This window comes from Ictalurus furcatus, chromosome 23 (assembly GCF_023375685.1).
Source record: "Ictalurus furcatus strain D&B chromosome 23, Billie_1.0, whole genome shotgun sequence".
NCBI classification, from domain to species: Eukaryota; Metazoa; Chordata; class Actinopteri; order Siluriformes; family Ictaluridae; genus Ictalurus; species Ictalurus furcatus.
This window is the reverse complement of record NC_071277.1, coordinates 9,268,406-9,286,690: the sequence shown is the minus strand read 5'-3', so window position 1 is coordinate 9,286,690 and position 18,285 is coordinate 9,268,406. Positions and strand designations below refer to the sequence as shown.

Sequence of the window (18,285 nt, the reverse complement as noted above, 5' to 3'; positions counted from 1 at the left end):
AAAAAGCTATCAAAATATGTATGGGCCTAACGTTTTAGAAACGTATCCATCAGGGCTTGGTTATAAACTTTGAACATCTATGTTCATTATTAAAAATGGAAAGAATAAGACATAGAAAAAGTGAGTGAGTGGGTAAAGAGAGGTATAGAATCACCCAAGAGGTCACCATGCTTCAAAGTGGAGATGGTGTTCTCAGGTTATGAGTAGTGTTGGGTTTTTACCTTCTTTTTTGCACATATTTTTGCAAACTATATTATTCACCTGCCCCACTTCAGTATTATGGGCTATTAAATGAATTGTAGTGTTTTGGGTCCTACTGAGAGTTATTATGAAGGTGTGAACACACAGACAGGGACTTTACATGAATACCTGAATACATGAATATGTAAATATGTCCAAAGGAAAAGAATGGTAGTGCGAGAGGCACATAAATATCAAGCAGCATTTGATACGAGTTTTTAGTCACCTTAATGTGTGTGCAGATAAGTTCATTCAGAACCATTTTTGGGGAAAATAAACAGATCTTTTGTTCACAATGAACAGAAACTTGCAAATATTCTGATGCATGGCTCACCATGTGGATGCAGAAAATAACTCACAATAAAAACTAATAAACAAATCAATAATAGTAATTAATTATTTTATTATTAATATTGGAACTAACCTGCACGTGAACTCAGGTGAACACGTGACATCATAATATGTGATCGTGTGAACAATAATTATCCATGTGACAGCAATGACAAAACCAACAAATGTGAAATGTTAACAAATGAACCTTCAAATCACGTGAAGAAGAAGAAAAAAACACATCCTCAAGCGTGTAATTATTTTATTTCTCAAAATGTTGTGTTGATTTTAGCTCCTACAGAGTCCTACAGAAGAAGCTTCCTACAGAAGGTGTGCCAAATATCACACCTCTCTCGTATTAACCAATATTAGGGCGGATACATAGGCTACATGTCACGTCATCCTCCTAAATTATAGGTGTTAATAGCGCGCGAGTTTACATACGCGCACATTCACTTCACCTACCGCGGACCGAACTGCCGGTCCAATTCCGTCAAGAGCTGATTATTCCGACTGTCAGGTATGACATATCTATCTATCTATCTATCTATCTATCTGTATGTCTGTCTATCTATCTATCTATCTTTATGTCTGTCTATCTATATATATATATATATATATATGTCTGTTTGTATGTCTATCTATCTATCTATCTATCTATCTGTATGTCTATCTATATCTATCTATCTGTCTATCTATCTATCTATCTATCTATCTATCTATCTGTCTATCTATCTATCTATCTATCTATCTGTCTATCCATCTATCTATCTATCTTTATGTCTGTCTATCTATATATCTGTCTGTCCGTATGTCTATCTATCTATCTATCTATCTATCTGTATGTCTATCTATCTATCTATCTGTATGTCTATCTATCTATCTATCTACCTGTATGTCTGTATGTCTATCTATCTATCTATCTATCTATCTACCTGTATGTCTATCTATCTATCTATCTATCTATCTACCTGTATGTCTATCTATCTATCTATCTATCTATCTATCTATCTATCTGTATGTCTATCTATCTATCTATCTATCTATCTATCTATCTATCTATCTACCTGTATGTCTATCTATCTATCTATCTATCTATCTATCTATCTATCTGTATGTCTGTCTGTCTATCTATCTATCTGTCTATCTATCTATCTATCTATCTGTCTATCTATCTATCTACCTGTATGTCTGTCTATCTATCTATCTATCTGTATGTCTGTCTGTCTATCTATCTATCTATCTATCTGTCTATCTATCTATCTATCTATCTGTCTATCTATCTATCTATCTACCTGTATGTCTGTCTATCTATCTATCTATCTGTATGTCTATCTCTCTCTCTCTATCTATCTATCTATCTATCTATCTGTATGTCTGTCTATCTATCTATCTATCTATCTATCTACCTGTGGATAGAGTCTGCTGGTTCTGATTTCGTTCTGTGTTTAAACAGTGTTGACTGTTTTGCAATATTTTAAATAATTCTGATAATAAAAGCAAGGTATTAGGCCAAATTAGGTGTCAGGTGATCATTACATCAATTCAACTTTGAATTTTTGCTTTCTGTACACACAAATATGGGGAGGAAAACCTTTAGAAAAAAATAGTTTCATGGTTTTACATATTAGCTTGGTGAATCAAACAGGGGCCGCTAGACAACAAATTCCCGGGCTGCTGTTTATTGCCAGTCCGCCTCTGAGTACAGAGTTAGACAAAAAAACAAACAAACAAACAAAGGATCATAATTTGGCACATTAAGCAAATATTAATCTTAATATTTTAATTTGACACATACAGTGCCAACACTGTACACTCCTCTTCAGTTCACCCCACAGGTTTTCTATGGGGTTCAGGTCAGGGGACTGGTATGGCCATGGCAGGACCTTGATTTTGTGGTCAGTAAACCGTTTTATTTCCAAAAATCTCTATTTTGGTTTCATCTGACCATATAACTCGATCCCATTTGAAGTTCCAGTAGTGTCTGGCAAACTGAAGACGCTCGAGTTTGTTTTTGGATGAGAGTAGAGGCTTTTTACGTTATTACCCTCCAAGCATGTCAAAATTTCTAACAATTTAAAACACTGAATTTCTCTTAATGTTCATTACTACTGGATTTAAAACTGTAATATTTTCATCACTGATATGTTTCTCTCTTACAGAAGGACACCTCAAAATCACAGGAAGTGCTTGACTAAACAAGAAATGGCCGCACATCACTTCCAACATCTTCTCTGCCTTTGTGCTCTACTTCTCGTTCCTCCAGGTACAAACACAAATTTCAGGATCTATTTGATTAAGAAGTTAATATGATGCATAGAAGACAGACAAATGCACAAAAATTTGCAAGTACTGTATGACATAACAGATAGAAAAGACAGAAAGAAAACATACAGCTACTGGAGACTCTGTCCATAAATGTTAAATAAACAAATCCTTATAGAAAACAATTTTTAACATATAACTGCAAGCAGCAATTGCGGATTCCTCCTCAAGATTGCGGACCATTTCAAAATTGAGTAGAGAAATGTATATGGCAGATTTTGAGTTCATTGTTGTAGTTTTCCACAAATGATCATTGTAGAGGAAAATCAGGAGTCAATGAGAATTTTGGAGAATTTCTTTGTGCTGATACATTACTTTAACATTATTTTGAATTTATTCCTGCTGCTATAACATTAATTTTATTTAATCTGAATGAAGTGCACTATGGCTAGATCAAAGACAATCTTTATCGAGTGTCTAGTGGACGATAAAGATATTGTTAAACATAATATAACAGATATTATCAAAGATAATAGTCCTTTTAAAATCATTGTTTTTGGAGATATGTGGTTGCCATCGCACACAGTAACATACTGTAGTGATCAAGTCCATATTTTAATGTTCCATTGATTTATGGACACAAGAAATATGTGCAACAGTCGTCAATTCAGCAATATGTAAATAGTTCGGACAATTTTAATTTGATTCCTTATTGCTTATCACCCTATAGAAAGGCATGTATCCCACACATATATGTACCACAGTTCAAGTCAATCGGACCTATGGTTCATGAGGAGAACATTTTTGTAGTTTTGGACAAATTTGGAATGTACTGGAAAATGTATCATGGCAGACTTCAAGGAATCCTAAAAATGTTTATTAATCATAATTAAGCTGCCACCATACAAGTTCCTGTGGATTAGCTGTTACTATAGAAATGATAACGTATTAGATCTAGCGCATGGGTAGGTCCACTATTGTTAGAGCGCTGTTGTAGAGAATTTGGTCCTTCAACATATTCTGACTAATCAGACTACATATTTAAAAGTAATTTGGTATGACATTTCCTCAAGTAGTGTCTATGTGTTGATGTGTAAATTCCTCAAACGTTAATAATGTTGCAAAGAGTTAATTATGGTTTCTGGTGAAACAATTTTAATAATTCAGCCCCAGGGAAGAGAAATAAAGGTATGATATGTTCCTATAAATATCACATATATATATATATATATATATATATATATATATATATATATATATGTGTGTGTGTGTGTGTGTGTGTGTGTGTGTGTGTATATATATATATATATATATATATATATATATATATATATATATATAATTTTATTTTTCTTCTTGTTGTTGGTTTGTTTTGTCATAAATAGATTTAATGGTCAGCCTCCTATGAATATATTAATGTCTATATTGGAGAAAAGTCAATCAAATTAAATCAACATCAGATTAATCTGACCTGTTAGAGTTTACCAGCGCTGTGGTACAAATGTTCATACAGACTACGTTTACATGGACAGCAGTAATCTAATTATTGACCTTACTCTGATTAAGATAATAATGTGATTAAGGTGTTTACATGAGTCGCTTTTAGAATACTCCTGTCATCTATCCGTTTTACATGTTTTAGAACATAATTAGATTAACAGCCCGCATCATTACGTCACCACGCCACGCCGTCCGACGTCCATCCAGAATTTCACGTATCAACATACAGTTCGTCTTCATTATGGGACCGTATACAGTTTTGGGTGTTTTTATTTAATTTTTTTTACAAACGCTTTAAGTGAAGTTAATTATTTGTCATGCTGTACATACAAATAGACAACTGCTTGAAGCCGTGGGCTGTGTCCCAAACCGCATACTTACCGTCTATATAGTAGCCGAGATACATGTAATTTTCCCCCACTACAGGCCTATAGTAGGTAAGTACGCGGTTTGGGACGCAGCCGAACTCTCTTGTTCACCGTAAAACGTAAAACTGCCGTGTGTGATCGTGTCCTGTCGTAAAATGCGGTGAAAACTGTCACACGACATTCATAATGTGATTAAGGTGTTTACATGTTTGTAATACACGTCCATAATGCGATTAAAACAGGAGTACTCCACCTGTCTTAATTCGATTATTGCTTACTTTGAGTATGATCTTAATCAGATTAAGGTCATTAAAAATTGCTGTTTACATGGTAGTTTCTTAATTAGAGTATGGTCTTAATCGGGTTAAGAGTGGATTATTGTTGTCCATGTAAACACACTGACAGTCGCTTACAGTCACAGATCAGTTACTTCGCCTTAGCACAATTCTTGAATGTGTTGAGAAATAAAGTAATGTTATGAGTCTAAACCTCTTTAAAAAAAAATAAAATTCTGCACTGAAAACACTCTCTAGCCTTCACGGTGCTTGATTTGAATAGAAGTGTAGGTGTATAGCATGTGTGAAGGCAGAATGAATGCCCAAGCTGATTTGGGCTGATCTGTGAATGAGCATTATTTAGTTAGTTAGTTAGATAGTTAGTTAGTTAGTTAGTTACAGTTACATTTATATAGCCCTTTTCTAGACACTCAAAGCGCTTTTTACATTGTATGGGGGAAATCTCCTCAACCACCACGAGTGTGTAGCATTCACCTGGATGATGAAGCCATAGTTTGCCAGAAAAAGAAATAAGACATTAAAGAGTCTCATGAACCAGGAAATGGTGCAGAAAAATATTTACGGTAGTCATTAGCCTATATGAGGGTGTAGACCGGTATGATTCTTGGAAGGAAGAGAAATAAATAGTTCTGTCATTACAGAGACAATGACTCCAGCAGGGTGGATGAGATTATTTCTAAATTGTATTTTGATATCTGATACACAAATAACCCAAATGTATTTTGCAGTAGTCTGGGGGTTTGGAGTCTAGGTGAATTCGAGTTAACGTATAAGAAGTTAACTAGAAAGAAGGAGGTTGTTCTCATGCATGGTCTTTCTTCCAGTCTTCAGTTATTTCGTAACTCCATATCCGTAAACAAGGGAGAAAATGCTAACCACGGAACGTGGTATAGTAATACTTTAAATATCAAGACTTTTGATTCGGTTTCATAATATCTAGCATTAGCTATCGACCACCATATCCAACCACCATATCTGTAAGCAAGGTGGTCGATAGCTAATGCTAGATATTATGAAACCGAATCAAACGTCTTGATATTTAAAGTATTACTATACCACATTCTGTGGTTATCATTTTCTCCCTTGTGTTTGTAGCCACAAGATCATATCATCCAGCTCACTAGCTAAGGAAAGTATAATGAAAATGAAAGAATGTTACTGGCCATGTCAAATGGCCGTTCATGAACCAGTTCATGTTTTTGTTGAATGCTGGATAAAAGTGCCATGTTTCTCTTTCTACCTTGATTATTCCCCTGAGTATTTTTCAAATGCAAAAATTCAGAAGGCAAAACCTTTGACTCTTTCTGGCTTTCTCTTTCCCATGGTTTTCTCTCGGTCTCTTTCCAGGACACAGTTACTTCATGATTGATTCCAAGGCCGTACTGCAAGGATTCATGGACCGGTGGACCCTGAAGGAAAACCAGCAAGTGCCAAAGCTCTACCAGATGACCGTGTGCTTGGATGTGCGCTTGTTGACTGCGGGAAGGTGGATGGCCTTTAGCTACACAGCGCCTCGCTCACCGTACTATGACCTGGCACTGCAGGGTGACAGCTATGCTGTGTACATCTGGCTCTTGGGTGTGCAACACCGCTTCCGTGTTCCGATGTCACTGGAACGTTGGCACCGGCTGTGTCTGCGCATTGACTCATTACAAAACAGCTTCAGCCTCACCGTCAGCAGCAGTCAGGATGTGCACCAGCGTACAGTGAGTATTAACGCCGTGCGACCCAATGGCAAGCTACAGCTGGGATTTCATCCTTGGGAAGTCTCTCCAGGAAGCAGTATGGCCACCATAGAGCTCTACCTGTTCAGAGTGTGGGGGGATGTGAGAGAACATTCAGCATGTGAGGATGGCACAATTGTGGGCTGGGACTCAAGTATATGGAGAATCAGTCAAGCCCAGACCTGGGTCCAGGATAACACACTTTCCTGCAGTGAGTACAGTAAACAGAAAGTGGCTGGTTTTGAACTGTCATTTGTCATGGTACTGAAATCTTGCTTTCTGTAGGCATGGTCTTGGGAACTGTACGTGTCAAACATAGCCAGGAACAGACTACAAATACTGCAAACAGTGAGTGCCACCTTATTTTCATAGCAACTTTATGGTGTGTTAGTAAGGTGTTGGGCCACCACAAGCATCCAGAAGTTAGCACAGTTTAGCATCAGTTCAAGCCTCTGGAACTGTACCAGAGTGATGGAACACCGTTCTTCAAAAAGATTTTGACTTAATCTGTGTTTTGATGATTGTGGTGCAGAAACTGGTAAATAATCTCAAAACCTCCTGAATGGAAAGAGGTGTGTTAGTTAGTTGAGTTGAGTGTGAGTGTAGTAAAGCTCGGGCTGGATAGTGATTGGCATGGAGAACTGTGACTCCTGGATTTCAGGAACTCTCTGCATCAGTGCGTAAATTAATCTGTTAATACAAATGTGTCTATGTGTTTTGCTGATGCTCTCTCAAACTTCATATAACATTCATATAGTACCATACACCTTTAGTAAACATTTTACTCACAGTTGTGCTGTTGAGATTGTACATATGTTTCTATCTAAACTTCATTTAAATGCAATTCTCTTTGTTATTCATACAGAAAATGGTACTGCCATTACAACCAGAACTCCAATTGCTGCTGCTTCTGCTACCAGGGCTATCATCACTACTATACTCAATTACTATAATCACACTAACACAAATAACACACCTGCCAAAAAATCTCCTATTATGACCAGATCTGTTAAAGCTACTATTCTTACTGCCAAAGGTCCTATCTCTTCCAAAACTTTTTATACTATGAACAAAACAATTAAAACCACTATTCCTATTATGAAAGGTACTACCCCAAATGAAATTCATACTCCTACAACTACTATTCCTTCGACAGCCGCCAGAGATGTTATAGCAAATACATCTCCTATCAAAAATACTACTGTAAGTACTAACCATACCAAAACTACAGCACTTGCTAAAAATGGTAGTGCGATTACTACCCAAGCCATTACTCGTAGTGCCACCACCAAAGATCCTATCGTAAATATTACCCTTAGTAGAACTTCTAATCCTTTTACTACTACCAAAGCTGTTACAACAAGTAATGTCACAACCAAAGATACTATAAGAAAAGGTCCCCATGGTACAGCTCCAAATCCTTCTACTACTATCAAACTTGTTACAACTAGTAAGGCCACCACCAAAGTCACTACAAGAAAAGGTACCCATAGTACAGCTTTTAAACCTTTTACTACTACCAAAGCTGTTACAGCAAGTAATGTCACAACCAAAGATACTACAAGAAGAAGTCCCCATAGTACAGCTGCAAATCCTTCTACTACTACCAAACTTGTTACAGCTAGTAATGTCACAACCAAAGACACTACAAGAAAAGGTGCCCTTAGTACAGCTTCTAATCCTTCTACTACTATCAAAGCTGTTACAACAAGTAATGTCACAACCAAAGATTCTACAAGAAAAGGTCCCCATAGTACAGCTCCAAATCCTTCTACTACTACCAAACTTGTTACAACTAGTAATGTCACAACCAAAGATACTACAAGAAAAGGTCCCCATAGTACAGCTCCAAATCCTTCTACTACTACCAAACTTGTTACAACTAGTAATGTCACCACCAAAGATACTACAAGAAAAGGTCCCCATAGTACAGCTTAAAATCTTTCTACTACTACCAAACCTATTACAACAAGTAATGCCACCACCAAAGATACTACAAGAAAAGGTACCCATAATACACCTTTTAATCCTTTTACTACTAAAAAAACTGTTACAACAAGTAATGTGACAACCAAAGATACTACAAGAAAAGGTCCCCATAGTACAGCTCCAAATCCTTCTACTACTACCAAACTTGTTACAACTAGTAATGTCACCACCAAAGATACTACAAGAAAAGGTCCCCATAGTACAGCTTAAAATCTTTCTACTACTACCAAACCTATTACAACAAGTAATGCCACCACCAAAGACACTACAAGAAAAGGTACCCATAGTACAGCTTCAAATCCTTCTACTACTACCAAACCTATTACAACAAGTAATGCCACCACCAAAGATACTACAAGAAAAGGTACCCATATTACAGCTTTTAAACCTTTTACTACTACCAAAGCTGTTACAACAAGTAATGTCACAACCAAAGATACTACAAGAAAAGGTCCCCATAGTACAGCTGCAAATCCTTCTACTACTACCAAACTTGTTACAGCTAGTAATGTCACAACCAAAGACACTACAAGAAAAGGTGCCCTTAGTACAGCTTCTAATCCTTCTACTACTATCAAAGCTGTTACAACAAGTAATGTCACAACCAAAGATACTACAAGAAAAGGTCCCCATAGTACAGCTCCAAATCCTTCTACTACTACCAAACTTGTTACAACTAGTAATGTCACAACCAAAGACACTACAAGAAAAGGTGCCCTTAGTACAGCTTCAAATCCTTCTACTACTACCAAAGCTGTTACAACAAGTAATGTCACAACCAAAGATTCTACAAGAAAAGGTCCCGATAGTACAGCTCCAAATCCTTCTACTACTACCAAACTTGATTACAACTAGTAATGTCACAACCAAAGAAACTATAAGAAAAGGTGCCATAGTACAGCTTCTTATCATTCTACTACTACCAAACTTGATTACAACAAGTAATGTCACAACCAAAGATACTACAAGAAAAGGTACCCATAGTACATTTTCTTGTCCTTCTATTACTACCAAACCTTTTACAACAAATAATGCCACCACCAAAGATACTACAAGAAAAGGTCCCCATAGTACAGCTGCAAATCCTTCTACTACTACCAAACTTGTTACAGCTAGTAATGTCACAACCAAAGACACTACAAGAAAAGGTGCCCTTAGTACAGCTTCTAATCCTTCTACTACTATCAAAGCTGTTACAACAAGTAATGTCACAACCAAAGATACTACAAGAAAAGGTCCCCATAGTACAGCTCCAAATCCTTCTACTACTACCAAACTTGTTACAACTAGTAATGTCACAACCAAAGACACTACAAGAAAAGGTGCCCTTAGTACAGCTTCAAATCCTTCTACTACTACCAAAGCTGTTACAACAAGTAATGTCACAACCAAAGATTCTACAAGAAAAGGTCCCGATAGTACAGCTCCAAATCCTTCTACTACTACCAAACTTGATTACAACTAGTAATGTCACAACCAAAGAAACTATAAGAAAAGGTGCCATAGTACAGCTTCTTATCATTCTACTACTACCAAACTTGATTACAACTAGTAATGTCACAACCAAAGATACTACAAGAAAAGGTACCCATAGTACATTTTCTTGTCCTTCTATTACTACCAAACCTTTTACAACAAATAATGCCACCACCAAAGATACTACAAGTAAATCTGCCCATAGTACAGCTTCTCATCTTTCTACTACTACCAAAGATTTTAAAACTAGTAATGCCAGCAACAAATATACTACAATAAATACTTCCAGTAGTATAGCTTCTAAACCTTTTACTACTACTAAAGCTCTTACCACAAGTTATGCAATCACCAAAGATACTACAAGAAATACTACCCATAGTACAGCTTCTAATCCTTCTACTACTTCCAAATTTGTTTAAACTAATACTGTCACCACCAAAAAAATACTGAAAGAAAAGCTACCCATAGTACTAGTAATGTCACCACCAAAGATACTACAAGAAATACTACCCATAATCTTTTTACTACTACCAAAGATGTTACAATTAGTCATGTGACCACGAAATATATTACAAGAAAAGATACACATAGTATGGCTTCTAATCCTTCTACTTCTACCAAAGATGTTATAACTAGTAATGCCACCACCAAGGATACTATAAGAAAAGATCTTATAAGATGGTATGGCTCATAATAAATAAAGACACTGCAAGAATACCATTGATATAACATCTTCTAATCCTTCTACTATTACCAAAGGAGTTACTAGCCATAATACCATTACAGTGCAAGTACTACCTCTACTACATCTGTTGGACTGAACCCTATCATCTCTCTCATCATCATCACTTTATTTTACCTCTTCAAACACAAACATCACATCTGACTCCATTACTACCGCCCTGTCTCAATCACAAGTCCCAAAAAATTCCATGTCAAGATCTTCAACTGCGCTACTTCCTGCCGCTGTCACAGCAACACAGAGCTCATTCCTGCGTGCAGCTAAATCCGTAGCTTTCTTTCCAGGTATCTTTGTTATTCATAATGCTTTTATTTTTTGTGCAGACACAACTTAGTTACGCATAATTTAGTTAACTTGCCTGAGCAAAAAAAGGTGTTTTTTCATGGTCAGAAATATAATTTCCTATGCTGATAAGGAATCTTACATTTAAAATCTGCTAGTAGTTGTAAACCAAATATATTGTTTTCCGAGAACCAGTATTATCATGTATGCAAGGCTAACTTAAATACTTTTTAACAATATTACAATAATGCCACTCTTCACCAGATTTACGCCAATGTACACAAAAATACAGAAAATATGCACCATATTTATGTGATGATGTAGATTTTTCTCATAGACTTGTTAGTCGTGGAAATAGCCAACTAGCTGACGTAAACTGAGAAATCTGGAGAGTATAAAGACATACATGATACATTAACTCCATTGTACTTAGTTTTGTGGCCGTATGAATTTTGTGCGGAAGTGATTGTATTTTACTAAAATGTATTGTTGTTTTTGGACTCCTGGCTGGCTTACTCTTGAGTGACTGGCTGATCTGGCACAAATAAAGTTTCAGAACACTGAGGCCTTAAAATCTTTTTTAATTATTTGCTTTTTTCCCCATTTCAGTGCCAGTTGTTGTGAAGTGCAACTGTTTGCAGTTATGTGCTGACAACAGTAAGCAAGAACATTCTTTTACTGCTAATTTTACTTTTGCTCTTTATATTTTTGTGTTGTTTCAAAATGACTTCGATATTCCTTTATATTCTCTTTCTGTAGCATGACATTACTGGATGTTTTTCATTATCGAGGTAGAAGGAGGCGCTAAAATTATACAAGATTATACAGGTATAACAACATACCTGGTTATGTACCCACATACCGTATTTAATTAGCATTAGCGTTAGAGTTTAGGGTTTAGGGTTTTCTTACCATAAATTTAAACTTTCTGTAATTTAATTTGAATAAAAATGGTAAGAGTGTAAATATATATCAATGGATTGAACTGGAAAATACTGTCAGTCAAATCTGATCTAATACTAATCCAATGTTTAAGGACAGTATCCAACCCGATACCAAAATTCAGTGTTGGATCATCATATAGACCAAATAGACACTCTAAGCCCTTCTTTGTGTTGCTATGTAAAATATATTGGCACCCCTCTACCCCATCTCCCAGCAGAAATGGACCACCACTGAGCCGATCTGGTTGGGGGTTTATTCTCTACGTGTGTAACAATCCAACAGTTGAAATGGGTCTAGTATTATTTTACATTCTTTTATAAATTGTATATTATCACAACTGGTTTAGAAATAGTTCATTTTTTTAAACCGACATGTAAATAATTTTTAGCTGACTAGCAGTGTGATTTGCCTGTAACTCTGAAACATTCCTTTTGTACGTCATCATCATTTGCAAATTAACATTAGTCCTACCCCAGAGTCTGAATAAAGTTGAACACATATTCTGAACACAGCGGATACTAAATAAAATAGTAGCGTATTGTATTATATCTCCTTGTGTCATAGCCAATTCAGCGGTATGGAATTGTTGCCCTTACCTGAGATATTCTTAGTACGCTAACCCCTTTTGTGGTGTGGTGCTGGTATGAGTGTGTTGTTATTGCTGTTGCTGGGTTTTAATTGCTCACAATTGCTAGAAACTCCAAACCCGTCATTAGTGGGACAAAACAAACAAAAGAATATATTAATATAATTGTATACGGTATACTGAAAACTACACATACATTTCAAACCGCAATTACTACCAATGAGAACAAGACACAGATTAGTAAGCTATGGCCAGAATACCTTCTTGGATTCTACACTACTAGTGGGGGAAATAAGTATTGGACACGTCAACATGTTTTTCAGTAAATATATTTCCAATGAGGTTATTCACATGAAATTTTCACCAGACATCAGTATTAACTCGAGAAATACACACATATAATGAAATCCAAACATTAAAGACTATAAATAAGGTTGTGTGTAATAAAGCGGAATGACAGAAAAAGTACTGAACATGCTAACTGAAATGTATTTAATACTTAATGGAGAAGCCTTTGTTTGTAATGAAGCTTCAAGACGCTTCCTGTATGAAGAAATTAATGGGCCGCAGTATTCAGGTGTGATTTTGGCCCATTCTTCTAAACATATTGTCTTTAAATCTTGTTCAGTTGGATTCGAGTCAGATGATTGACTGATTGACTGAAATTGAGAGTTTCCTTTGCTTTAAGCTTTGGATCGTTGTCCTGCTGGAAGTCCACCCACGTCTCATCTTCATCATCCTGGTGGATGGCAGCAGATTCTTCTCAAGAATCTCCCGGTAAAGGGCTCCATTCATCATTCCTTCAGTTATATGAAGTCTGTCAGTATCATGTGATGAAAAACAGCAACAGCATGATGCTTACACCTCCAAACTTCACTGTTAGTATGGTGTTTTTAGGGTGATGGTGTGTAGTATGACAGCCAAAATGATAAATTTTGCTCTCGTCTGACCAGACTACACTCTCCCAGTATTTCATAGGCTTGTCCAGATGAGTTGTAGCAAACTTTAAACAAGCTTCGACATGCCTTTTCTTTAGTAATGGAGTATTGTGGGGTGAGCGTGAGCAGTGGAGTGCATTCCCTATCGTTTTCTCTGTGATGATGTCACCTGCTGCCTCCAAGTGTTTCTGGAGCTCTTTCTGATGGTCCTTGGCCCTTGAGTTACTCTTCTGACTATTCTTCTGACTCCCTGGTCAGAAATCTTGTGAGAAGCTCCTGTGCGTGGCTGGTTGATGACGGAGTGATGTTGCCTCCACTTGTGGATAACGGCCCTAATGATGCTTACTGGAGGATTCAAAAGTTTTGAAATACATCTGTATCCAATTCCATCAATATGTTTCACAACAATAAGGTTGTGAATGTCTTGGGAGAGCTCTTTGCTTTTACACATCATGAGATGTTTCTTGTGTAACACCTTGGTAATGAAAAGCCTTTTTATAGGCCATCAATTTACTAACCCAGCTGATAATAATCTGCACAGGTAGGAGGTATAATTACTTACAGATTTCAGCTGGTTCCTTGCTTTCCTTGGAGAACTGGTTTTTCTTAGCATATTCAATACTTTTTCTTGTGTCATTCCACTTTATTACACATAACTTTATTTATGGACTTTAATGTTGTGAATTCTTTATATTTCCAGAGTTCTTGAGTTAATACTGATGTCTGGTGAAAATTTCATGTGAATAACATCATTGGAAATATATTTACTGAAAAAAATGTTGACACGTCCAATACTTATTTCCCCCACTGTAGAACGGGGAGAACAAACTCTGCGCACACAGGGTGGAGACAGACGTCATTACATTTAGTAATTACAGTAATTGCTTCGAGTCATTGTACCAGATATCTGGAATTTTGTTATTTGTGCATGAGGTGTAACCATAATCTGTGCTAGCTGATAGTAATTACAGATTAGGAACACCAGCCAGTAACCTATAACATCAACAAATTCTACACTTCTATACTCATGGTCATTGACATGAAACAAGATAAAACACTAATTTGGGCATCCCTCTTTATATCAGTTCTCAGATCTTTTCAGCACCCGTACGAATTGCATATATATGCAATGCAATATCCATATATGCAAATGAGATGCCTAATGTAACTACAGCTGGCACAGATAATGGTTACACCTCATGCCAAAATAACTTCACAACAAAATTCCAGGAAGGACTTAAGATATCAAATCAGATACTATAGGTGTGGTTGTGGCTCAGGTGGTTGAGCGGGTTGTCCACTAATTCACTAATCGTAGGGTTGGTCGTTCGATTCCCGGCCCACATAACTCCACATGCCGAAGTGTCCTTGGGCAAGACACTGAACCCAAAGTTGCTCCCGATGGCAAGTTAGCGCCTTGCATGGCAGCTCTGCTACCATTGGTGTGTGAGTGTCCTTGTGATTGGGTGAATGAGACACAATGTAAAGCGCTATATAAGTGCGCCATTTACCATTTACTATAGCTAGAATCTGATGCATTTACTAGAAGCAATTACTGTAATTACAAAATTGAATGACTATATCCTGAGTCATGTTGCTTTTTTTCATTTCAGGACATTAACCTGGACGGTGAAGATGCTGAATTTTACGTCAATCTCAAATATTCTGCTAAACGTAGACCCAAATGCGATTGCTTTTATGATTACATAAATAATAACTAATTAAGTGCCATCTCCTCCATCACAGAAGCACTACCTGCACAGTGCTGCTTCAGTTAAGCCCATGTAGACCCGTGTTCGATCCGGCAGCTCCTACATCAGAAAAGCAGTAACAGCACATTATGAGTTCAACTAATCGGGGAGGCGAAGAGAGTGGGTGAGTGAGAGACCAAACCGGATTTCATTATTTATTTCATTATTGATTTCATTAATTATTTACGGAGAAGTTTATGAAGTAGGACGGATAAGAAGTGAAATATCTTCTAGTAACCTCCGACAATATCTCTGGAATTTGTTATGCACTGCTCTAGCACTAATTTGTCTCTGTAGGAAAGGTCTGTGCTTGGACGATGCCACACTGCCACCTGGAGATGATATTGTACATTACAGCTCCTCCATACTCTTCTCTGAAATTTGCCAGGAGGAGATGATGGGCAATGTCACATGGTATGATGTCATATTTACTCATTTTACTGTACAACTATGATATTCTGGTTTGGTTAGAAATGTTTCTCAAGACCTTCAAATTCCAAAATTATTCTAAGTTATGGGTGGTATTTAGAGCACTCATATGTAGAGAGTAGGAATTCTGGATACTGATTGGTATACTAACTTGACCCCGGAGTAACCGGAGTAAACCCCTGAAGCACAGAGAGAACACGCAAACTCTGCGCACACAGGGCAGAGGCGGAGGCAGATGTCATTAAATTTAGTAATTACAGTAATTGCTTTTAGTCATTGTACCAGACATGCGATCTGACCTCACACAGTGCTAATTAGCTAATGAGTTTAATCAGGGGCGTTGTTTAGACTAACAGTGACAAATAACACACTATATTGTAATGTTCCTATAATATATATATTCTCTCTCTCTCCCTCCCGCTCTGTCTTATAATCCACTAGATGCAACTAAACCATCATTCCACAGTGAGTATATACATGCACGCACACACACAGACCATTTAATTGAAAAGATTTCCTCTGTTTAGGTCATTTTTTCGGTATTTATAATGTATATAAATAGACACACATAAATGGTATACCCTTCCTCATACCCTTCCTCATACTGCTCATACTTTCTGCTCCTTTAATATGAAGTCCATTCAATGAGTCATTTGGTAGAAAGAGAAAAAGCTACTGTGAAGTTTTTGGAGGCTACAATGAACAGATAACTTAAGGCTTGTAAATGAGCGCCTTCAGCAGTGTCACTAAACTTTTGGTCCTGGTTACAAATAAATAGGAAATTCCTTCCTCTAAATTGTGTAATAGTTTCACCCTAGCCTTCGCAGATTATTCTATGAAACCAGCTACAGCTAACGTCTTGATTAACCCTTGGTGCAAGTTTAACATTTGATTCCCATATAGATTTTCCTCACGTACACTCTAGCTGGAAAGTGATGTCATCAGATATAATGGTGTCACTTAACATAGTGTCATTTCTGGTAATTAGCTGATTATCTATCACACAGTATCTCTAACCATTATTCCTTTTCTTTTCTTTTCTTTTTAAAGTGCCCAAGGTCAAGTACTGGCTTTACTGCTACATGAAAGCTGTACAATTCCACCTTTTCAGACCGGTCCGAACCTGCAATTTAATAGCACAGTCACACCCCTCCCACGAATACAACATCCTCCCTCCCTCGTTAATGTTGCGTTCAACATCACAATAGCAACATAAATATTGCCACAGCCGGACATGACAGGACTGCAAGAAAAGTCTACACAATAAAATCCAACACTGGCAGATGGGACACAAGAAACCACAACAGCGTCAGTGTCTGCCAGCGACACGACAGAATCATAACGTTACAGGACCAAAAACACCACACTATACATTACAAATACATCATCATCATCATCATCATCACTACGTATCTGAACAGAATCAAACACCACACTATACATTACAAATACATCATCATCATCACTACGTATCTGAACAGAATCAAACACCACACGAGACATAACAAATACAACATCGACATCGCTCCGTAGAAAGATCAAATCAAACACCACATGACGCCAGCCTACGTCCTTTCCATGAAAGCTTCAGCATATCCTGAGCACCTAACAGCTGAAGCTTACTGTAAATCCAGTGGATCACTTTCAGATCTCCTCTAAACTCAGGAACCGAGTTCCAGAGAACTTTGGGAATACAAAAACTGTAGATGTTTTGTTTGAAGTTTTGAAATGTGAAAATTTAGCTTATTTAACATATTTCTAATGAATTTAGTTTTCTATGTATGTTTATATTTAATGCGCTTGATCACAAATATTTAAATGTTTTATTTAACATACTTATTTAACTCACACTTCTTGCATCGTTTATCTTGTTAATATTTCCCTGATTTGTAGTAATTCTCATGAATGTATAGTTTCACAATTAGATTTCTGATTTATAAATGTTACATTATTAATAAAATCAATGTATTATTATTATTAATTGAAGAATTGTTTCACTAATGGACTTTATCATAAATACTGATTTTTTTTTTTTTTAAATTGGTGTACAAATAAACTATATCTACACAAACTCTCAGTGGCCATTTTATCAGGTACATCCACCGTTTAGGATCACTTTTTAATTAAAATGACAGATCTAAATGATAAATATTTATTAAAATAAACATTAAGATTGTCAGTCCTATAAAGAACTGTACACACACCATAAACAGTGCAGTCCTAACAGCTGATAACTGAGCTGATGAAGGCACATGATATGAACATGAACATGCAAATATGTTGGGAATAAAGCATTGTTGTGCTGTAATAGAAAAATAAGCAATGACAGGATGGTGTGATGAAGTGGAGATACCATTTCCACCTTGAATTCGAGTATTGTCCACGGTGTTTTGTTCCTTATTAAAGAAAAGCAACAACGCATAC

The 18,285-nt window shown here is 36.6% G+C and overlaps 1 protein-coding gene and 1 long non-coding RNA gene across 2 annotated transcripts; both read left to right on the top strand.

Moving 5' to 3' along the window:
• Positions 1–1,021: 1,021 nt before the first annotated feature.
• On the top strand, positions 1,022–10,093 carry LOC128599890 (integumentary mucin C.1-like). The gene is made up of 5 exons (XM_053611921.1): positions 1,022–1,090; positions 2,733–2,836; positions 6,347–6,934; positions 7,009–7,071; positions 7,589–10,093. Exons 2-5 carry the CDS (start codon positions 2,776–2,778, stop codon positions 8,659–8,661), a joined length of 1,785 nt encoding a protein of 594 aa, XP_053467896.1. The 5' UTR covers positions 1,022–1,090; positions 2,733–2,775; the 3' UTR covers positions 8,662–10,093.
• An 856-nt stretch (positions 10,094–10,949) lies between these two features.
• On the top strand, positions 10,950–17,861 carry LOC128599891 (uncharacterized). The gene is made up of 6 exons (XR_008384481.1): positions 10,950–11,214; positions 11,822–11,869; positions 15,428–15,556; positions 15,730–15,846; positions 16,303–16,326; positions 16,912–17,861. It is a non-coding gene; the product is annotated as an uncharacterized LOC128599891 (long non-coding RNA).
• The last annotated feature ends 424 nt before the right edge of the window (positions 17,862–18,285 follow it).

What these genes read in the sequence shown, in the direction of transcription:
- LOC128599890 (XM_053611921.1), top strand. Translation starts at nt 2,776, where the DNA reads ATGGCCGCACATCACTTCCAACATCTTCTCTGCCTTTGTGCTCTACTT. An exon ending in GGATAACACACTTTCCTGCA is followed by an intron (nt 6,935 to 7,008) that starts GTGAGTACAGTA and finishes TGCTTTCTGTAG; the next exon opens with GCATGGTCTTGGGAACTGTA. An exon ending in GACTACAAATACTGCAAACA is followed by an intron (nt 7,072 to 7,588) that starts GTGAGTGCCACC and finishes TTATTCATACAG; the next exon opens with AAAATGGTACTGCCATTACA.